The sequence below is a fragment of the Ambystoma mexicanum genome, chromosome 9 (genome assembly GCF_040938575.1).
Source record: "Ambystoma mexicanum isolate Mex_15411 chromosome 9, UKY_AmexF1_1, whole genome shotgun sequence".
NCBI classification, from domain to species: domain Eukaryota; kingdom Metazoa; phylum Chordata; class Amphibia; order Caudata; family Ambystomatidae; genus Ambystoma; species Ambystoma mexicanum.
In genome coordinates, this window is record NC_090931.1 from 338,954,421 (window position 1) to 338,979,012 (window position 24,592).

The window sequence follows — 24,592 nt, forward strand, 5'->3', positions numbered from 1 at the left end:
GGGTTCCGGTCCACTCCTTCTTCCGTAAGACTTCAAAATAAGAACAGCCTCTCCCTGAGTGTGCTGAGTGATACTGAGTCCCTAAGAAAGACTCAAGGAGACCGTGATACACTATATTTATGTCCTGACTTTGAAGCAGCCCAAATAAATGAGGACTCACTTCGGTCCACCTTTCATGACGTGATTTCCAGGGGCTCAGATCGACAGGACCATATTTTGTAGAGTGGCCGGGGTGCCTATACTGGGTAGAAAACACCTCTAATGGCAATAGGTGCTAGCAGCGGCTGGGTCCACCTCCTAGCTTAGCGGTATACACGCATTTCACTGCAGTATTTTTCATCGCGTGTTTTTTCATCACTGTTTTTATTTTGAAAAAAACTTGGGGTTTTTTTGGGGGGGGGTTTAAAAAATTAAATATATGGTTGTGGGTGTAAGGGAATAAAAAAAAGGGGCGCTTGGGGGGCTAACCCCCCCCAAAAAAACAAAATAAAACGAGTTTTTCTATAAAAAAAAAACGGCGATGAAAAAACCTGCGATGAAAAATACTGCGGCGAAATATTATAGAACCAGCTTAGCAATTTCAGCTCTTGCACATTCCCACTTAACAACCAGAGATCAGCTCATTACCAAGACAGTACCTTGTATTAAGTTATTTCTTTTGGCCAGTAATCTACATATACATCAAACATTCCTGCAAAACCAATCCTATCTGTCAAAAGCACTCTCACAGTAATGCGGCCCAAGCCCTCTTGCAACCTCTTCCCATTTTTGACATTCTCTTCTCTGCACTCACAAGAATGATAACCTCTGGCCATTGTAGATTCTGCCACCAGCTATCCTGAAACATTTCTAATCAGAAATAACACTATACAATACATTTTTAAAACATCTATTCCCGTACTTCTGCTAGCTGGATTTCTTAAGGACATTTTGATGGATCAGGGAGCCACCTCCATGGCAAAACCTATGATTGACCTGAAGTAACTCCTAACGGGTCCTGTGAAAACATCTCACACAATAGATCAGGAGAAGACAGGAGCCCTGCTAGAAAGAAAGGCAATTGTAAAGTGCATCTTATTAATGTCATGGGCATGCACTGGGCCGAGAAAGGATTCTAGCCCACATGTTACATATGTTTTCTAGGCAGGTACTGAAAGTATCCCCAATGCCAAACATTTACAGCACACAGATGAACTGTTATCCTCCTTATCACTTACCGCTTCCCCTTAATGTTTTGTACCACACTCTTCTTTGACACAGTCAACTCTTAACTCTGCCCTCCTTGGAAGCTGTGCCTGACAGTCCCAGAATTGTTATTCAGTAGTTCAATCATTTTGTGAAAGAAAAACATAACAATAGCAAATAAACGTTTGTGCTTCAAGGGTCCGCTCGAATACATCTCAAGCCCATCTCACTGATCCCAAACACATCTGCTCGTGCTCAGACACTATAGAATTGCCTCCCAAATCTATATTCTTTCCCTGATCTACATGTGCTTCGCCGACACACAACCAAACTAGCACAAACACCATCCTCTCCCTTATGCTGTGTTTTCTCTTTCACAAACCAGGTGTGTACTCTTGCCTTTCCTCCCTTATTCTCTCACATCCCAGACTATAGTGTGGACAGAGTACACCACTCTAGACAAGTCCTGGTGCTATGAGACCACTATGGTGGTGACTTAGTTGACGCTCTAAAAAAGTCTTTAAGTCTGAAAATGTCACTTTTTAAAATGAATTTCTGTTTAAGAATTGCAATGGCAATAACGTTGGCTGAAGGTTAAATTGTCAATGTTTTCCTAATCCAATTTTAAGCTCCTTCAAGTGGAAAGCAACAAATATGCTCAGATCATTGGTTCACTCCAAGACCGTCTCAGTGGGCTGCCAGGAAGCACGGCCATTGCGGCTGGATTCGTTTCCTACCTTGGAGCATATGCGACCCTCTTTCGGCAACTTATACTGACCGTCGAATGGCCGCGAGCTTTGAAAGAAAGAGGATTTCCTCTGAGGATAGATTTCATCGATCCAGTGAAAGGTAAGGGTCACCTGCTTCTTTATTTTCTTTTAGTTTTTTCAGCTTTTATTTTACTTTATTTTCAATTTTTTTTTAGTTATGAGCAAAGCCAATGTACTCCTTGCAGTGGTATTTGCAACAGAGTGGATGAACAGAAAACCCATACATGTCTTGTGTTATGTCTCTAGCCTACAAAGTCCTTTTTGTTAGATGTTATAGAAAATAATAACATTGCAATCTTTTCAACGTCTCATGTCTTTTCATCTTTGGGTGCTTTTTCAACTTCTTTCACCATATGGATTTTGCTTTATGTGAAACGGGGAGCTCCACATACCCCAGTTTCTTAACTACTTCCTTCCACCGCAACATTTCCTGTTGGCTTGGTTCTTGTTTTGTGCTTTTATTTCTACTTTAGGTTGTCCCTCAGTAAAGAGACATGCCAACTGCTAAAACACATGACGCACTATATTGCATATTGCAGCAAAAAGCAGGAACGGAAAATTCAGTTATGGCCCTTAAAGTACAGAATGTGCCATTCATTAAAACATTCGCAGAAATATATTTGTTATCAGTTCCTTGCGACTGAATTTCCTCTATTACTTAACTTTGTTCAGCCGCGTAACAGAGAGATGCCCAATGGCCGAATTGCACTTTAAAAAACGTCGCCTAATTCTCTTTTGGAGTGTGTTTTCAGGCAGACAATAATACTCCTTGGTAAAAATACAGCTTCACAACCATAGCGGCCATTGCTACTTTCCCGCCCCCTTAAAGAAACAGTATTTCTCCAACCTTTAACATCCATTTAATGTAACCGGCTGTGGCTGGGATTGCTTGTGCAGTTCACTTAGCATATGGTTGAGAACAATCCTCACTTGCAGTTAAAAAACAATTACTTGAAAAAGCCCAGGGAATCCTCAATATTATGAACACCTTATGCCCTCGTGGTAACTCTTGCTGTGCCTTCCTTTTTCCTTGACATGCTCCTCTTTTGTGGTTGTGCCGGGGGTCCGCCTGTTGCAGTAACATGTAGAACATGTGTATGGGTGGAAGAAGTGATGCTTGGGTGATCACAATGAGAGTGGTGTCTAGCGCAGCCTCTTGGTTTTCTATCTGGAGGAAGAGGACGTTGAGAGATATAGTCTGCAGCACATAATGATAACAGGGTACTTCCAGCGTTTTGAGGAGACAGTGATTTTGTCACTGGCAAGTCCTCTTATTGCCTCCACCTGCAGGGATCTGAGCAGTTGGGAGTGGGAGTAATTTCCTTGTAATGATTGCAGGTTCTAGTTTGGCCTAAACCAACAAATACTAATCGAGGGTCGAGACCTATTCCATATAAATTCATCCGAAACCCTAACCGGTGAATGCCACTGGAGACGTTTTCCATGCCAATGGCACTGCACCTGATGGTAGCTTTGTTTGAAATATGTATCGATGGCAGCTCTCCTTTTTTAAGTTTAAAAGCCTGTTATAGCATTCCTCTTCACTACTCTTTAGTCCCTTGCATAGTTTCCACCTGTGGTGCATTTAACATGATTAGTCAGACGTCCACTGGTCCGCTTGTGCATGCACTAAGGGGTGTCATGTGGACGAGTGACTGCTCAACAATTGTGAGTGACAGCTATATAAAGGCATGTGGGGTCCAGCGGTACAGTTGGTTACAGCTATGCCAGTGAATTCTATAGAGACGAAGCATATTATTACACTTATACCCTTTTTATAGTGAAAATCCTTGGTACACACATGGTCATGAGTCCCAGTGCATTTGTTCGTACTAAATTGGAACACACAGACACATTGCATTGTACTTAAAAGTTTAAATATTAGCTAATTTCATATGCACCAATCCACTTTAGACATAATGTGCTATTCCTGCTATTTCTAGTTGATACAAGGGGGATTCACGTATTACTCTTCCCATCACATTAGCATGTCAATCTTCATTAATTATGATGTTCTATTTCCTTCAGGCTGAATCAAGACCACATATTGCAACGTGTTAATACATATTGCTCATCTTAATGTCATCACAAAATCAAACCAGCTTTCTAATCCGCAGGGTTGTTAACATTTAGTCAAGTTAAATCTATAGATTGATTTGTTAATATATTTCTCCCATAATGCACATTCTGTTTGAACACCAAACCTTTACGAAGAGGATGTTCTGCAGAATAGCTTTTCAAATGACCTCCCCTATGAGATCAAGAGCATAATTAGAGTTCATGCCATCCACATTACTTTAAAAAAAGGTCTGCTTCACTGCTTGCCGCCCAATCCTAACCCCTTCATTAGCTGTACATAACTGTCTATAACTGGATATACTGTATTATCACTGTAGTGCCAGTCTGTGCTCCTCCCATTCCATTATCTGCCCTTCACCCAACATCACCACCTAGATCATGCTTCCATTTATGTTGCTGTTATTCTTAGAGCAGCCAGTGAGCAGACTGTTCCAATGACTGCTGATGACCTGATGTACAGTGTTTCTGATAGATGCCCAATTTCCTCTTTCAAATAAATACAAATGCACATACAAAGGGTACAGACAGGCTTTTATTTCAGGGTCAGCAGTTTAAGACGGACAGTGTTGGTGCTTATTGATAATCCCCTCTGTTGTGCCTCATATAGCTGTCTTCTTGTTCACATGTATAATTGTTTATATTTTCCCCGTTAACTTGCAATCATGTCCTCACTCCATAGATTTCAATTGTCCCATAGCTTTCACTGGACTTCTTTTCAAAAATCTATGGGAATTTGTTCTCATGTCTAACATGCATACAACTCCTATGCAAGTCTATAGGCTATCAGAATTAAGCATTTCTGATCTAGTCTGATGTAACTAACAATGAACGCTAACCTCATAAAATATGGGGAAGGTCAGAGCTTTTAGGAAACGTCAGATCCCTGCTCTGATCTCTTTAGTGAGTCATGTGTGTAAGGTACTTCCTGCAGCCGTTCCAGGGTTCCTGGGAGACAGAGCTCCTGAAGTCCGGAGGTTTGTGAAGAAAAAGTAGCTGTGGTTCAATCCCTGGTGATAATGGGGAAATCAGCGCCATTATCACCAGTGATCCAACCACAGCTACTTTTTCTTCTCAAAATATACAGTACAACGTTGTATCATCGACAGTCATTTTCTCGACAGGTGTTTTGCCAAAAATCTATTGCTGAAAAAACACATTGAATTCATTTTTTGGGGGGAAAGGGGATTTAAGGAGTTGGGGGGTGCAAACAGCAAAACATAGGTGGAGGCGGGAGGGATTGGGGGAACCCACCCAAAATGAAAAAATAAAATGTTCAAAACAACGGTCGTTGATGGTAAGACATAGAACCAAATATACAATGCATAATATTAAGCACTGCAATTGTCTTCAGGGAAAATACACAAACCTATAGAACTCCATCTGCCTTGTATGTTTAATTGTGAAAATTAGGAAAATCGCCTTCAGTGCCCATAGGAGGTATGCAGCCATCCTAAAGAATTGATATCAATTTGCAATAAGGCATATATACATCTCTTAATTTGGGAGGTTGTACAGGACACTGTCATCCTATAAAAATCCATCCTAAAAAAGTGTTCTCATTTTGCTACAAGGCATACATACTTCTCCAAATGTGGAAGGTGGTACAGGACACTAAGTCCTGTGACCAATCCCAAGCTCCCCCTTAAACTCTTGGGGATGTCTGGACACAACAGTTTTTAGGCCTTTTGGGTGCATTTGTAGAAGTGGTTAAACCAAACGTTTAAACGATCATTGTCTTGATTTTATCTTTTTGTCTTTGCTACAGGAAGAGTAATCGATTTTGCTGTGCAGTTCTTTTGGGAAGATCCCGAGCAAAGTGAAATACCAGATGTGCTTGCCATTAATGGAGACCAAGAAGGCCGTGAAAATCTCGGTAATGATGATATTCACCCTTCCTTTGTCTAAAAGATGTTTTTATACAATTCCTCTAAGTAATTTTGATTTTCTGATTGCTGTCTAAATTAGTAAATACCTCAAATCCTCTGTACAGTGCAAGAAGTCATGTTGCTCATCTTCACACTATACTGCTAAAAGTTCCCTTTAAACATCTGTTAATCTGTTTAGTCATGCATTTTTTTAGAAGGGCAGACTGCTGCCAATACGGCCTGTTGGTACTGACAGCCACGACAAAGGTATGAAGTCTAAAAAAATAAATAAATAGGTCATTACAATGAAGATATACTCCCCAATCTATATAATGAAATCACCAGGAACCTCAACCATTGGCCCCCCATCATCACCAAGAGAGTAAAGACACCACAAAGAGGAACAACTGGTTTGATAAGGAATTGTTAGAAAGGGAAAAACAGGGCCTGGATGGAAAATGGAGGTAGGTCTGCTCTCAGTCAGAGGCATGGTAGAGGCTGTCAGATCCCGTTCCTTTCGGGACTGCATATCCTTTTTTCAAGGCTGACGTCTTCCACGATGCATTTTCCTCCACGTACCACTTCGCGCACCTATGCAAACAGAGTAGATGTTATCAAAGATGGCACCACCCGGTCTACGATCCCATATATTTGCGCCGTGAGTTCAAAGCTATGTGTCGCAACTCAGGTCCTCCTGTAGACGCTGCCCTTGTTTCCTTTGTCTCCTTCCTCATCCATTTTCCTTCCTCTCTCGTTCCATTCCTGAATCCTCTTTCCTTCTCCTTCTGAGTCCTCGGATCTTCACCTCGCTTTTCCCATTCCGTGAGACTTCCTTGTCGAAGCTGGATTCCTGGAACTCTTCCTCTTCGCTGTAGCTTGTTCTTGGAGCTTTGCCAAGCTGACACCTTGGAGGGCTTTTTGCCAATTGTCTTTTTTCCTCTGGACTTTTTCAGTCCCTACCATCGTGAAGGGCTGTGCAATTCGTATCCATGTCGCTTCTCAGATGATTGTGACTGCAAGGTCCTCATTACCTGGCCTACCTGAGACCACCTGCTATATCTGTAAGAAGGGGTGCTTGCGTGACTTGTTTCTTGATCTGTAAGCTGACAGAGGCTACCCTTCCTCTGTGTAGGTGGAGGAGAAAGCCTACCTGAACAATTGCACTATGCCAGCACTGAATATGTCAGCATATGTATTTCAAATCTATAAGGAATTGACTCTCACTCCTGAAAGCTCATTTGTCTCCAAGGCTTCTGATGACTTGTTGTATAACCTATGCTTTTTTCATGGGATATTGAGGTTAATCCAGTTTCCCATTTCCAACCAGCTTTGTCCCTCTGCCCTCTAACCTTCTCTCCATCCCATCTACACCCCTGAATCTACTTTCACCTCTTTCTACAACTTGACCCATCTGGAGATCATCAAAACTGTCTAATAAATCAGGGCTTCTACGGAGCAGTCACACCCAAGCTTGGCAAACATGATCAAGAAGAATATTGCCTCTCCATCACCCAACTTGCCAGCATTGGTCAATGGCTCTCTCAGCACTGGCTTCTTCTGGAAGGTCGGTCGATAGCCAACACCCCTTTCCTGAGGAATATTGCTGATACAATGTTTACCCAACAGCTTGAGCACTATGCACAACCTACTATACAGCATTCATTCATTTCAGCCTATCAGAGGGACACAGTCTGCCTTGTTATTCTTAAGGTATGAACTGCTGCCATCTCTAGACCTTGACACCCCACCGTCCTTATCCTCCTTCACCTGTCAGTGGCATTTGACACTGTGAACTATACCACCTTTCTCAATCGCCAGGAGGTCTTCTTTGATGTCAATAGTTGGGCTCTTAATTTGATTACTTCTGTTCTCTTGGACAGAGAGCTGCAAGTGAGGTCTTGTCCATTGCTCTCCTAGGTCACTCACCTAGATGGCAGTGTCACCCAAAACTCTTTGCTCACCATTGGCTTTTTACGGCCTATTGTGGGTGACACCTAGATTGGTTTCAAACTAGAAAATGTGACCCTTGAATCAGAATCCATGGCTATCTGTCTGTCGAGCCTTGATGACTGTAAGATTTAGTACATCCTTGTCCTTAATACGTCAAGGACAGAGATTACCTACTTGGGCTCCCTCACCTTCCTGTTTTATCTTTACCTTGCTCATAAATATTGTCACTGCTCCAACTCTTTTAAAAAACGCAAATCGCTCACAAATATTGTCACTGCACCAACACTTGCGAAAGCCGCAAATAACCAAGTATTACCTTTGATGGCTTGCTCTACTTACTACACAAATACAGGACATCAGCAGGAAATCACACTTTCATTCACCATAGGCTAAAATGCACTTTGCCTTTCCTAAATATATTTCATGAAATGGGTGTGACCAGGGACTTAGTGCTCTCCTGAATAGACTACTGGAGAAGTTTGTACCTGAGCCTCCCCTAATACTTCATTCATCATCTGCAAGAGATCAAACATAAGGCGGCTATGCTGATCCTGCATATTAGTTGGAGTGCTGGGTCAGTTTACATGCAACCAATAATCATCAAGCATCATCCTTCCAGGGCCTTAAGGTCAGAAAACACCTTTACTCTCATTCCAGCCCATATAAAGAAGAAGCAATTCAGGGACAGGCTATTGAGCACTGGACGATTCAAACACCGCCCCCCCCCCCCCCCCCCCGCATCATCCTAAAATCACTGGACAATCATCTAAAGTTTAGAAAAATATTTGAAGACATTTCCTTTTAAGTTCTCCTACAACTGTTGATGCATCCTGCTGATGAGGTTCTGGTGACACTGGCAGGTGGCTTATGTGATATTTTGGGTGTCACTGAAAACGGTATGTTTGTTGACAGATTTGCACATCCTGGGATTGACTCAGCACATCTCTACTAACATTCCATTAATAATAGTGTTTCACTTGTTTTGATTGCATCTCTCTTTCCTCCCTTCCTTGTACTTAACTTATCTGGAATGTCCCAAGGCTGTAAATAATTAGATTCACCTATCTCCTCTTCCCCTAACCTTTGTCCCCCTCCTTCCTCTTTCAGCGATCCAATGGAAATGTGTTCAGGGTTGGTGTTTTACAAAGCTACAATTAATGAAAACAATAATAATAATACCATATTTTTTTTAATAATCACTAAAGGACTATGGATCACATACTAGTCAAATCAATCCTAGTTTGTATACTAGTAAAACATGATTTGCTTTTAATTTTAGAATGTCAGTAATCTTGGATTACGTGCTTTGTTAAAGCACCAGAGTGGTATGGAACATGCCCACTGGCTTCATGTTGGCTGTAATGTATATAATAAACATAGAAAAGCAAATATGGATTTGATCCTATTCTTGAACAATGACATCTTTTCAGTACTGAATTCCACAACATACTTTGCATTTTATATTAGTTTGGGACAGAGACACTGCAATAACCTAGGGTTTATCACGAGTATGGCAGTAATCCGGCTGTAAATCCACAACATTAAAGCTAAATTTGCTTATTGTTACTGACATTACAACTTTTATTTGTTAATTTTCTACATTCATCCCAATAAATTGAATAAAATGTTACTCATGGTCTTTAGCATTTCTATACAAAGGAAACAAAACATTTGACAGTTTAGTATATATCAGAACTGCATTCTGGGATGCTGCATTGCTCAGCGAATGAAGTGCAGAATGTTGACTGTTTTTATTGCATCAGGTTGAATTTATAACTGTGGTTTCACTGTTACTTTATAGGCAGCTATGTTTTCAGTGCAAAAAAAGGGGTACCTGTGTTAACGTCCCTAGTCCTAGAGGTTATAGAATCAAAAACAAGAGAAGGACTGGACTAGTGGACAAAGAGGATGACAGAATATGGAAAAAGGTTTTGTGTAACAGCTTGGTTTTGTTTTTCCAAGACTTTCTTTTTATTCAAAAACAATTTACAACAAATATTAAACACAATTTCAATAAAACATTGCGGCTCATTCATTTTCATTCATTCACATTCATACTCTCTTTGACAACCTCTCATGATTGTTTTTTCGGAAAATGGTCTATACATAAACAGTCAAATGTTTGTTGCATTTATAAACATACACAATTATTAAAGAGAACCCCCCATCAATTTGGGGTAACAAAAAGTCTGTGTTATGTTGTTCCCACATATTCTCACATCAACCCGTGTTTTAGTTGCTCTCAACATGCAGCATCAATAGTGCTCTCTTTGTTTGGCAACCTTCTTCAGGACAAACAACCAATTTTCTCAGACATATATCGGCTTAAGCCACACCATCTATATACAATAAAATACATAAAAAAGGCTCTATCAGTGTTTTGTATTCCTGTCACCCCCATTCAAGTTATTTGTTAACATATTACTTTAATGAATGGTATTCTCAAGATTTGAGCTCCATCTAACTCACCTCCTGTCCAATGGGCAAGGAGATGAAAGATGTGATTTTTTCGGTTTCAGCACATCTTCAGTCCAATTCTTGAGGATAATTGACCTTGAATCTGTTCATTGCAAAACAAGAAATTCAAAGAATTCTAAATGACCTCATGTTATCATTACATTTGATCGCAGAATTTTTGCAACAGTAATGGTGACCATCAAAGGACGGAAAACCATTGGGATTGGATTTTTGGTTTAATTGTCTGTAACTTACTCAGCGCAGCAACAGCCACATATCACAATGTCAGTCTAGCTTCTTCAGTATGTAGGATTTTTCAAGTTCTGATGTTAAATCAGGGAAAGACCCCTCCTTCTTCACTCTTCCTTTATGCAGTCAGGGATAGGATTCTTTATTCCACATCAATCTACAGAGAATATAATGGGATGGTATCTCCATTAATATAGGGCCATAATATAGCACATGTAATATATCCTTATTATTTTCCTAGATCTTTCTTTCTGGCGTGGGATTCTCCCAGTTTATTTCAAACCCACACTGTCCAGCACTTATTGCTCTGTCTGTTTTTTCTTACAGTTGCGTAGGTTCCTACAGCCCACCCAACACGGGTCTATCCTATTCCTTGTGTTAGCACCACGGTAGCTTCTAATGTGCCAAGATGGTCTGTTGCACATAATCAGTGTAATAATGCACTTCAACACTGCCGCCTGACATCACAGCTTATCATTTCCCCCATTCCAGTTGTCCCTTCTAAGCAGCATCCTGTTGTCTCTGGCTAGTATACTATTTCCACCTTGCCCCCGTGATTCATCCAATCATGAGTGTTAGAGCGTCTGTATTCTGTGTGCCTACCTGTAGCACCTTGTCTACACTCTCCCTCGGTGTGAAATGCGCGATGTCTACAGTCTCCCTCCGTGTATTGTGTGCGGCGTCTACAATACAAATGGTAGTTGTACTTCGCGATCACTTTGTATCAGCTACGCGATTCCTGTTGTTCATAGAAGTAGAAAGAGGACTGTTGTCCTCTTATACAGATGATTTCAGGATACTTGCAAAATATTGTGAAAACGAATTACTTATATCCCCAGAATATTATATGTGATACATTATCAGAGGTATTGGCAAACGCCTACATTTGGCTATAAAAAATAAATGAAAGGTTCAGGGAATAAAGTTCCCTTTACCAACAGCAACGTTCTGTTCATGAAAACAGAAACGGTACTGAATCCCCGAACTGCCATTGCATATATAAAGAGGCATGACAAATAAAGCCTAAATACCACATAGGCTTATTAATTGCCCATTGCACTCATTATAAATGGCCTATTTCATATTTGCCAAGTATAGAAAAATATAAAGATGTACAAAAACACAAAAGTACGGGGGAAGGCTCGTGGTGGAACATGCCTCACCTGTCAGTATATACCTGACAGAATCCACATTAGAATATTGTGGTTCGGGAGAATGATTCAAGCTTTCATATATATGTAAAGCGCACACAGAGGCAAGATTTAATAATGCATATGGTGTATCAGCTCTCTGCTTCTCTTTTGTCTAGTTATTCTGGTTGATGTTTCACATGGTGGAGATTAAATGGTTCCATTCCACTGACAGGTTCAAACCTCTTTTTACCGTGTCAAGGGTATGGATCCAGCGTTGTTCTTTTTGGTGTAGTAGGGCGGACATGTCTCCACCTCTGTTTGAGGGTTTAAGTGCCTGTAATACAAACCAGGTCAATTATGTCCATATTTGATGAAATGTTCTACAAGGGGCTTGTTCCGTATACACGACCTGTGTTCCGAGATCCGTTGTCTTACCTCCCTGATTGTCTAGCCTACATATAGTAGGTCACATGGGCATCTAATAATAAAAATGGCATTCTTAGTTTCGCAGTTGGTATGCATTCTATGTTGCAATTTCACTTTTCTGTACTTGAACTCTGTCCTGGTTTCCGCCATTGGACATGCAACACATCCCCCACATTTTTGGTGACCAATAACGGGTGTTAAGCCCCATTGGTTTATGATGGTCTGGGTATTTTTTGGCTCAACATATGTACGTACCAGTCTTTGACCAAGGTTTTGGTTTCTTTTAAAAGCAAACATGGGTCTCTTGTAGAGGGTCCCCTGTTGTTTCACTAAGTCCCAATTATGGTTCACTATCTTTTTGATCTTGTTACTTACAGGATTGTAAGTGGTAACGCAGACCAATCTTTCCTCTTTTTTCTTAGGCTGGTGACTGAGGCACAGATCTCTACTGGTGTTTTTCGCCCTTTTGAGGTTGTTTCTTACCAATCGTTTCGGATATCCTCTTTCCGGCAATCTATCTTGCAACTGTTTAGAATGTTTCATAAATTCTTGGTTGGTGCTGCAGTTGCGACGTATCTGTAAAAAGTGTCTATAGGGCAAATTATACCGTAGGCTTTCAGGGTGAAAGCTAGAGTAATGCAACAAAGTGTTGCGGTCTGTTGGTTTTCTATATAGTGTTGTCTCTAGGGTCATGCCAACTTTTTTGATTATTAAGTCCAAAAAGCTCATCTCTACCAGACTCCATTCCATAGTGAACTTAATATGGGTATCCTGTCTGTTAAGCCACTGATGAAACATTGCCAAGGATTCAGAGGCTCCTGTCCATGTGATGAAAATACCATCGATTTACCTATGCCAACCCGTCAGGTGTTGGCATAGTTCTGGAATTGTTTGTAATGCATGTTGGTGTCCTGATATAAACTTATCTTCGTAGTCTGCCATATACAGGTTTGCTATGTCCGGCGCAAACATAGCCCCCATGCTTACGCCTCTACATTGCTTATATAGCTGTTGTTTAAATAAGAAAAAGTTTTCAGTCATCGCCAGTCTGGAGCATTCAAGTATGAATGCTGTCGGTGGTTGGTGTGGTGTAGTTCATGTGTTTAGATGTTTACTCAATACTTCCAAGCATTCCAGCTGTGGTATCGCTGTATACAGCGATTCTACGTCCATTGTGGCGAGAATCATTCCAGTAGGACAGTTAATTTCTTGGGTGATTTTTATCATTGCGGTCGAATCCTTGATGTAGCTTGGCATTTGTGCAACAAACTGTTTGTGGAAAAACTCCACATACACTGATAGTGGCTCAAGAAGGGAATTTATGGCCGAAATAATTGGTCATCCAGGTGGGTTAGTTTTGTCTTTATGAATTTTGGGCAAGATGTAAAAGGCTGCCCTTTTTGGGTGAGTTTTATTGAGGAAGCGTCTCTCCCCTTCACTGATCCATTCTTCCCTGTAAGCGTGGTAGGTAAGACTTTTTATTTCTTCCTGCAATCTTATAGTTGGGTCTTGATTTAAGACTTTATAAGAATTTATATCACCCAAAAGTCTGTGACATTCTTTATCGTAGTTGGTAGTTTGCATGATAACTATCCCACCCCCCTTGTCTGCGGGCTTGATCGTAATGCCATCTGTGTCACACAATGTCCTTAAGCTGTTCCTTTCTGCTCTAGTCAGATTATCAGGTTTGAAGTTTTTCTTTTTTATGGCTAAGTGAACTTCTTTGGTGACCTTATTCTCAAAAGCCACTATCTCAGGAGGACAGGTATAGGGTGGAGGATTGAACGTGGGTTTTATCTTCAGACCAGTCCTGTTGGGTATCTCTTCATTGATACTTGCTGTTCCTCGTTCCGCAGTTTCTTGATTTGGTAAAAATATTTTGAAATAGTGTTTTAAACGTATATTTTGAAAGAAGCGGTGGAGCTCCAATTCAATAGTGAAAGGATCTGCCTTTGTAGTAGGAATGAAGGATAAACCCTTTGACAGGATTTGCAATTCAATGGGATTGAGAACCATTGTGGAGAGATTAATGATAGGTATTTTATCTTGGTTACCTACTGATTCTGGTACCACTGTCAGGTTCTCATCCCGGGTCCCTGATTGTAGCGTCCCTGGTTTTGTCTTGTACGGCCTCCCTGATTGCCTCGGTAAAAACCCAATTGCTGTTGTCCTCTTCCACCTGTGCCTGTTGTCCCTGGGTTGTTCAATGACGGATCTGAGCCGCTCGATGAACCAGAGGTATTTGAAAAGGTGGCAAATCTATTGTTTCTTCTGTAGTTAGTTGTTCCTGCCTGAGTAGTGAAGAAACCTTCTTTTAAATATGGGTATGTTTTATCTTCCATATAGTTTGCCACATCTTTCTGAAGCTTAAAGATTTTACGATCAAGATTTATCTTTTTGAATTTTTGAATTTCTTGTTCTAAATCCTCTAACTGTTTTTTCGCATCTTGAATGGTTTGGCTTTCTAAGAAAGCTTTTTCCAAAATGGCCAATTCGTCTCCTTGCTTCTTAGTTTCCTCCTCAGCTATTTCAATTATGAGAATGATCCAATCCCGAGAACATTTGTTGCCAACCCCACTGAAGTTCTTTTGGAACTTGGGGTTGTCAACAAATATCCTCGGGGTGTTCCTTACCTGGAGTCCCTCAGGGATAATCCCTGCTTTAAGGTACTCCAACATAAATTTACCATGGAGATCAGTTCTTGTTAATGTTTTCATTTTCTGTGTGATTTTTTCAATGTCGTCTGCACCTCCAACTACGGGAACAGCTGCAATGGCATCTGCCAATAATGCTGGTGTTCCTAGGAGCTTCCGGGAGTGCTCGTCAGTAAACGAAAAAATGTTTACGTTTTCCATTATTCTGGGGCTAACTAGTCACCCACAACATGATAATTGCCCCTACAGCCATGGGCTGCACATACAATGCAAAAAAAGGGGTACCTGCCTTAATGTCCCTAGTGCTACAGGTTATAGAATCAGAAACAAGAGAAGGACTGGACCAGTGGACAAAGAGGATGACAGAATACAGAAACATTTTTTGTGTTACAGCTTGGTTTTGTTTTTCCAAGACTTTCTTTTTATTCAAAAAACAATTTAAAACAAATATTAAACACAATTTCAATAAAACATTGTGGCTCATTCATTTTCATTCATTCACATTCATACTCTCTTTGACACCCTTTCATGATTGTTTTTTCGGATAATGGTCCATACATAAACAAACAATCAAATGTTTGTTGAATTTATAAACATACACAATTATTAAAGAGAACTCCCCATCAATTTGGGGTAACAAAAAGTCTGTGTTATGTTGTTCCCACAGATCCTCACGTCGACATGTGTTTCAGTTGCTCTCAACGAGCAGCATCAATAGTGCTCTCTTTGTTTGGCAACCTTCTTCAGGACAAACAACCAATTTTCTCAGACATATATCGGCTTGAGCCACACCATCTCTAGACAATAAAATACATAAAAAGGCTCTGTCAGTGTTTTGTATTCCTGTCACCCCCGTTCAAGTTATTGTATCCCTCCTAATATGCCTTTCGTCCCTAGCTGTACTCTAATGCAATAATTTTGTTTATAGATGACACTAAAGTGCCATCTAATTGCCAACACTGAAAAGGCAGTTCCAAGCTGACATACATTTTTTTCTTTAAAATCAAACACATTTGATTGTCACCCATTAGCCATTGCAACAAAACAATTTTACAATGTATTCTGTAGTTGTAAACCCTCTTTGGACTCCCTTTCCCACTCCACTCTCTTATGCAACCCCATAAATCCTGTTTATTGTGTTCTTTCTTTTCGAGCCATGCAATCTATTGGCAATCCCAACATTAGTGTATCCCCCAATCTTTTCCAAACCTAGGAACACCCTTGATTTTAAAGTGTATTTTATTGTCAACACAACTTAGCATAGATTTTCTCACAGGTCTGGACTTGGAAGCGTGCATGTAAGAGTAAAATAGATTATAATCCCTAAAGGCACCTAGCTGGGTCTTGACCCAATGTGACTCATTCAGACACCCTCACTTTTCAGATAACAGCTCTTTGCATGCAGGGACTTGCAGGTCCACATTCATAAAGAGAACAGAATTAACCCTCCTTACGGGCTCTAGAAAGCAAGCTGAAATCAAAGTCTGGGTGAGTTAAATTAGATGGCTTCTCTCTTGGACTCACCTAAGGTTAAATCCCTCGGCATTATCATCACTGGCAAATTTGCCTTCAAGACCCATATAGCAAAGGCAACCCTTCCAACCATGCAGCAACTTCAAAAGGGCCTGCATGTCCTACAAGGCAATGAATAAAACAGTGCCATCCTATGTGGATGAACATCTCACCATTTCTGGAAGCCTGGACAGCATCACCAGACCGGAATCTGCCAGATGCAGGAACATGCTTTCTCCTGCAATGCACCCAGATTCTGGAGTAGCACACTGATGTACATCAGATAGGCCACAGCTCTCTTGCACTTCAGGGAGGAACTGAATACCCACATCTTCAAGGAACACTTCCTCACTCCTTAGCACCCTGTCAGTACCACTTCCTCCTCTCACACCTGTGTGTTCCAGCTCTCCCGTTTGCTCTCTGTATTGCCCTATCTTTGTACTGCATCCCATTCATTGCTAACTAGGTTTGTTGTCTATCACTCCATAAATGCATACAGACATCAAATCCATAAATCCTAGCATGTAAATCGGCTGTTGTCTAATATGCCAAGACTGATTGGTGGCATCACACACGGCATGGGGGCCACATGGTAAGTATAGAGAAGGTGTATTACAGTATTGCCTTTCATGTTATGGCTATTTTATGGGACCTAAGACCTGAGGGAGACTTCTTTCAGCCCATAGAATTGAAGAAAATTCATTGGCAGCAATATTTTGCTAAAAGAAATGAGCATCAACGATGAATCTCTAGCCTTACATTGAACAAAACCCCCGAAAAATATGGTTCAGTCGAGCAGTATTTTCCCCATAGTCACCGACATTAACAACCTTAAATGGTTATCGTGCAACTAACGTCCCCTTGTTATTGGGTGGCACCTGGGGCCCCTCAGCCGCTGGAGCAGACTGTGGGCCCCCACCATGCGGTGAACCGCCTGCAGCAGCCACCCCTCCTGCAACAGGCACGCAAATCCGCAACCTAGGCTAGAGGGAACCCCCGCACCAATCGTGGGCAGGACAGGAACAGACACGAGACCTACCGACCACGCGGGAAAGCCTGTGAGACACCCTGACGTCCGACAACCCCAACTGCTTACAATACCCACAAGAACACCGAATGCAATGCCCATTCCATGCAGGAAGGGCCTGCAAGCCACTCTCATAGCTAAAAAACCACACCAGTCCTTTTGCATGCACAAATCCCAGGCCATACCTCTCAGACCCAGCATGTAACTTCACAAAGGCTCCCTCTTTAAAAGTGTCCTTTGGCACTGGAAAGCATGCAAGCCCTTCCGACTGCTGTAACTCTTTACCAGCCCTTGAACCTCCAAATGCATTCACATGCCCAATTACAGCGCAATTGTAAAAAACATTGTAATGCTGCAGCTTATAGCGAGGGGCTCCGGCACCCTTATTAATGCTCAATGTCCCACAATCCGCCTGCATCTGATGCCTGGAGTCTCAGGCCCCTTACCGGTGAAGCCTCTACATTTGCATTAGCTTTCCCCCTGCGAGGCAGAGTTCCTTCATCTGCGTCTCGAAAAGAGATCACTCAGTGGCGTGGCTCCAGCATTGCAAGTCACACAGACAGGTGACATGTGACATGTGACAGTAGTCCTGATTGGGAGAAATTACTTTAAACAAGCCACTTTTGGATTACATCTGCATAGTACAACTTGAATTAACACTTTGTGCAGGGGCAATTGTATGGCAAAGGATTTCCAGTTGTCATGCCAACCACAAAGACTGCTTCTTAGCACCCCTTTCTTCTTGTATCATTGTTTTGGCGATATTAGGTGGCCTGACCACCAAAAAGCACCAAAACCAAAAAAGAGATATTTGGGTGACTATAAACTGACTAAGGGATCATTCAATGACCGCTATATGTACTTGGGTGATCAGTATTCTGCTTAGGTGAATGGTGACTTTTGTTTGCACCAACCCTTTAATTCTACTCTTTTCCTCTTTCACTACCCTATCCCTCCGATGTCCATATTCTGGCTGTTCTAGATGTGTACAGTCAGTGAGGATAATTGAATAACTACAGGGACCTCTGTGGGATGTTCTGAAATGATAAGAATTATGGCCTCTTATTCAAGCCTGCTCAGGATCGTGACTACTGAATGTACTTTTTATGTGTAGATGTAAAGAAAGAACAGAGAGAAGGAAAGGCCATCCCTGTTGCCTTCGTATGGGCTAATAATAAAATGGTTTATTTGTATTGGCATCTTTTCTGTATGTCCTATCTCATGTTCATTTAATCCAGCCACAGGCATGTCAGGCTTATTTTAAGCCCTCATTATTGCTTGAGATTAGTAGTTATAAATGATATACACTACTTCAAAAACATAGATGCGATTGTTATACACATGCTGAGGCACATATGAAGATTAAGGTGCACACCTGAAAGGTGGAGGAAGACAGTGGCCTCCTTCTCAGACCTTGTTCTCGCACAGATGTACTAACGTTCCAGTTAATGCGGATGTACGTAAGGAACGCTGAACTGCACAGTGTAGATGACACTTTACGTTGCAGTTCTCTGTTCTGCTTCCTCCATATTGACGAGCCTGTCTTTGCACCATGATGAGGCCTGCTTCGGTGATTTGGGAGGACAGGTATTGTAGACATTGTGCTATCTGGGGCAAAGATAAATGATTTAAACAGATCAGTGTTAATCAGTATAAAATATAACGTGTAATCAAACTAGAATCAATGGGCTTCATTACGAGGTAGGAGGTAGCCATGGCGCTATTAGCGCCATGGCTACTACCTTACTGCATTCCGGGTCCGTGTTCTCGGAATGGGGACTTACCATGTCATTCCGACCTTTTCCGGACCGGTAAGTCCCCATTCCGGGAACCATTCCCCATTCCCATTTGAGCCCCCATAAGGCTCAATGGGAAGGGGGGAGGCGGCAATAACGGTACCATAAATTACGGTACCCTTATTGACCCCGGTGTCCCTTTGCGGGTCCCGTCCTTAACGCCTGCTAAAGGCAGGCGTTAAGGAAGGACCCGCAAAGGGAACTCGTATTAGGGCGCAAAGGGATTACCTGCACCGGTGTCATTACCGGTGCCCGGTATCCCTTTGCGCCCTACTTGTAATGAGGCCCAATGTTTCTCTGGATTCTAACACTATGGGAAGGTTGTGTAAATAGAAGGCTTACAACACTATAAAACAAATATATAGAAAATAATTACAGGAATTGACATACTGGGCACCCACCAGAAATAAGTAGTCTAATGAGGAAAGGAGGATGCAATGCAATACAGTGCTGCAAATAATTAATTCTGAGCTATTGGGGAATAGTGATTGGGTTTCTTTGAGGCCTATAGGTAAATTAGTGTTTACTCTTAGCAATTGGGTGTAGGATTATTTGAACCCATCCTCATGCTTAACACTCTCTGGTTGGTTCCATGCAGCACAGCAAACTCTCTTAAAGAGAGACACTTTCCTCTCCCTTTTTTTCTCCAGGGCTTAGTACCAATACCTTTATAGCTCACTATGTCTTATTTTACTGCATACTTAGCCATTTGTATTCTGTAAAACTTGACCCAAAGATCACATGGCATGCACCTAAATTGTGTACCATGACCGCAAACTTTAAAGTCACTCCATGGAATATCAATGGTTCAAGGAACCTGGTGAAATGAAAACGAGCCTCTTTAAAAAAAGAAGAGAACACATGTAACTATCCAGCAAACACATCTGGCTGAATGAGATGCCTCACAGCTACAATGAGGTGTGCTGACTCTAACAATACCAGTGGAGTGTCCATGTTATTTCATAAAAGTTTGGAATTCATAGTGTTGAGTAGGCTTTGTAGACTATTTTTAGTAATAACCTTTGTCATAGTAGGAGTCGACATCAACCTGCCAGTTCACCTGACTTTGGATAAGAGTAGCAAGGTAGGAGACTATACAACATTTCTGTCAGCATTTATTCATAGGGTAGGGTTGAGAGATGCATGGATTTGACTAATGCATATATCCTATGGGGATTTGACTGTTCTATGTCCCATTATTCCTGATCCAGGATTGATTATTTCCATTTAGACCATACACAATAGCTTCCTTGTTATCGTCCCTCCTCAGGAACATCCATCTCTGATCAGGCCCGTGTTTAGTGTGTGCTATGCTTCAGCAAACATAACGAGCAAAGTAGGACCTGGAGGATCAAACTATGTTTTCACATGGACTTGGGTCTAGTCAACAGAATTAGAAATTACATTCAACACTTTATGGAGGTTTACTTATAAGCAAGGTGTGCCCTTATTGCTTTAGCAATCTAAGACTGCTTTCAATCGTATGTAAGAGGCTTTTTCATTCAAGAGTAATCTGTGCAATTTAAAAAAATAAACTCTGGGTATTGAGATTTTGCAGCACTCTTTACCTTTTCCACATAAGGAGGCTGTGAAAAAAGGTGTGGAATAGACACATTTTAACAACTAATTGAAAGGAAAATGGACATTCTTAATTAATACTTTTCCATAAAAGCAGTGTTATATTTGCTGAGGAAAAAAGGCATCATACTGAAAAGTAGGTGAAAAAAGTGCAAAGCTCATGGGACACAGGCCAGCGGTTGGGGAGTGTAGCATAACTATGCACTCCACCAAAATCACAAGTTGTGGGACAGTAAAAGATAACACTGGTAAATTAGGTGTTCTCATCAGTGTAAGAACATTACAGGAATATGGAACAAGAGCACACAGTGCAACACAATGGGCCTCATTACAAGTTTGCCGGTCCGAATACAACGGTACTGGTAAGCTTGCCGGTACCATTGTATCCGGACTGGCAAACTCCGCGTTGTGCTCGCGGGTGCCTTTCATTCCGCCAGGTCTGACCTGGCGGAATGAAAGGCGCCCGCGAGCACAGCATTTCGGATGCACAGGCACTGTTCATAACAGTGACGGTACATCCGGCTTCCCCATTCCCATTGAGCCCTATCGGGCTCAAATGGGAATGGAGAAGAATTTTTTCTGACGCCCAGGAATGGGCAAATACCGGGTCTGGCAAGGCCGTAATGACCCGGTAATTGCCCATTTCTGGGCGCCGGAACAAAATGGAACCGCAAGGGTTGTAATGAGGCCCAATGTTCAGTTAATAATAACAAGGTATTGAGATGGATGAATGCCTTTTGGTACTATGGTATAATAATAACCTCTTTAGTGAACTCGTTTTCGTTTCAAGGATGGGATAACTTAAAGTATATTGCGCAGTGTGTTCCATGCACCTCAGGGTGTTCAAAGGTTTTAACATTAAACGTTTTGAGTCTATTCTTATATGTCTGTGTCCCTACTGGCACACCATATTCTAGTAAAACACGTTCAAACAATGAGCGCCAACAGAAAGTTCAAAACCTATTCTTACAAGTCCTTTAGCCTCCATCCTAACCCTACTCTGTACAACACAAATGTTCTCCAAGTTTGCCCAACAAAATGTTCATAAGTGTTCAAACAAATCCTATATCAAATAGTTTCCTGGGAAGTCTCATTTTGGGGTTACTCTTGTTCTGCCTGCTACAGGATTTCTGGTTGTCAAAACGTTGTCAACCCTTCCCAAGGCCTCTTTTTTCTGTTGCACAGTAATCTTCTCAGGTCTCTCCTTGGCCTTGCATTCTCTCTGTCTCCCCAGATCAATCTCAGAAGGGTTTCTCTTTTTCCTCTCAGATCTCACCAGCACCTTGACTTCTCTCAAACTTCTACAGTCTCTCCATGTCCTTGGTTTCTCTCAAACATCCCGCAGGTCACTCCAGAACCTTGGTCTTTCTCGGACCGCTCTGGCATCTCTCCAGAAACTTGATTTTCCTCAGACTTCTCTCAGGTATCATCACACCCTTGGCCTCTTAATGCAGCAATGTTGACACAAATGGGTATTTTCCCCTCGTTTAGGACCCTTTTCAGACATATGATCTGCTCACCCTTCTGCTAGGGGTTCCTCTTCTCAGGTTCCGCCTGTAGTTGTCGCTGGTAAAAAATGCTGGGGAGAGGACTTCACCCTAGGTCCTCTTTTTTACACAGCCTTAGAGCTTCTGGTTGTACCTCTGCCATACCTTGCCAGAGTAACTGGTGTGCACTAACAAGCAAATGCACTACCTCTCTCCAAGAAGTTGTCTTCTTTTTTATCCACAGAGTGGATGGAAGCCCATCTGCTTCCTCCAGTCATCACGCATACTTATGTTTTCTCCCTCTTTTTGCATAGCTGTGCCGGTTAGTGATTTCCTAAACTGGCTGTCACGCATTGTGTGTTCCTCCATCTTGGTGGCACCAATAACCTTACCAGACTGTGGGAGGACTTGCCCATTCCATAATGGTGCCATGTCTCACCTGTTCTGGCCCTTCCAAGATGGCGATGTCTATGATCCGTAGCTGGATTTTCATTTCAGGGTCAGAGATGCCGCTATGGGATCCAGCAGCTTTTTCTCCACTGCAGTGTTGGAATCTGATGCACCTTATTATAGTAAATCCTGTGATCTGCTCTTGTACCCTGGATTCGTACTGCTTCCTTGGTTTATCCTAGTATGCCTTGCTCTGCCTCTCCCTCCTACCTGATACCATCCTCCTTGTTGCCTCTACCTCCTTTGTCCTTGCTCTTGTCCAACGTTTGGGTAAGATTCCTGACTCTCATCAAGGTTTCTAGCTGTGACCTCGTCCTATATTGGGGGAGGATTCCTGTCATTCTGCATTATCGTTCTGCTGCATCCTTCTGTCAGCTGTCAGGGGTTTTCCCTCTCCATGGGGAGAGGGATTTCTCAAATTATAGGCCCTCTTCTTTGGGGTACACCCTGTTAGTGTCTTGTTAAACTTACAGGGTGGCTTCCTCAGAAGGCAATCCTTACTTTGCCAAAATAAAGGCACTCCAAGACATCAGTAAGCCCTGCCATTGACACAAGCACAGGATTGGTTCTTCCCTTGTATGTTTTGTTTTTTGATTGGTCTATTCTCTCGTAGCAGGACCTTTGAATCTTTAACCTATTATTAGTTCCCTATTGGTATTGGTGGGATTTAATGACTATTGAAACTAACTTGCTTAATGGTCCACCCAAACTATTAATAAGGGTTGAATCTCCTGGTGCTGGCTTGGATTCACAAACAGGTGTTGGCATGCTTCCGGTTTATTCTGCAGTGTTCAGAGGACTTGCAGCAGGTAGAGCCTGCTGTTTCCAGTGACCATGAACATTCTGTCTCTCTCTGAGGGTACGATGACTAAATATGTTTCTTGTTGTTTGGTTTCCTTCTATAGCGAGCATTCCAAAAACCACTGTGGTTCGATTTTTCTTTGGGGTTTGAGGCGGTAACAGTTCTTCAACAGGGATGTGTTTCAGAAACTCTGCTTTGCGTATTTAATGGTATTGAGATATTATTATTATTTATTACAGTTACATCTGCCATCATACCCTTTGGTTTGAGTTTGACTCGCCTAGTGCATTCTAGAACCTGGAGGTCCCAATACTCTTTACAAAGAGAGTTGATTCCCTCTCTTTCAAAGGGATATTGCATCTCTGAGGTTGAGATGAGTCCTGGGAATCCCACTGCACCAACCTTCTGGGAGAAACATCAGGCAGTGGTCAGGCCCGCCCAATCGCCTATTTCAAAGTATTGCTTTTCTCCCGCTATTTCAGAAATGTTTTCGACAGGGGGTGTAGTGGGCATAGTGGAACTCAACGTGGCCGTCAATCATTGATCCGTCTTGTTCGGTACTTGATCGTCAGCTCTGGACGTGACATCAGGCATTGTATATAAACTCTGTCACTACGCCCCATACCTCAGCTCCTTTTTTCCATGTGCTATCACACTGCTTGGGAACACGGTCGAGTCTTCAACTTATTAGACGTTTTTGTCATATAACTTTAAAATAAATTCTAATTCCTGATGCAAGATGTCCGTCGCACATGTTTCTGCCTTCAAGCAGTGTACCGATTGTCACACCAAAATGTCCTTCATTGATCCGCATGAGTTATGCCTCTGGTGCCTCAGCACGGGTCACGGAACAGAAGGGTGTGTGTTGTGCGACAAAATGCAACTGAAATCCCTTCGCGATTGGGTTGCTAAGCTTGAGCTGGTTCGAACGCCCTCAAAATGCAACTGAAATCCCTTCACAATTGGGTTGCTAAGCTCAAGCTGGTTCGAACGCCCTCAAAATCTCTGGCATGGTCGATGGTTCAGGACTCAGAGGCTGAAGCCAAGGGGCACAAACCCAGAAAGAACATTGACAAAAGAAGAAACGGTCCCACTCCCGGAGCCATTATTCCTCAACCTTGTTCCATAAGAAGAAGATGCATCACCGCCTTCGTTGGCACTCTGATTCGTCG

General features: G+C 42.0%; 1 protein-coding gene across 1 annotated transcript in view; it reads left to right on the forward strand.

The window, feature by feature from the left end:
* LOC138487325 (uncharacterized) overlaps positions 1-24,592 on the forward strand; it is a 2,513,852-nt gene that overhangs the window by 1,714,178 nt on the left and 775,082 nt on the right. The window contains exons 71-72 of the mRNA XM_069613924.1: positions 1,815-2,034; positions 5,800-5,907. Of these exons, the coding sequence (XP_069470025.1) occupies positions 1,815-2,034; positions 5,800-5,907 (328 nt within the window). The remainder of the gene's footprint in view (positions 1-1,814; positions 2,035-5,799; positions 5,908-24,592) is intronic.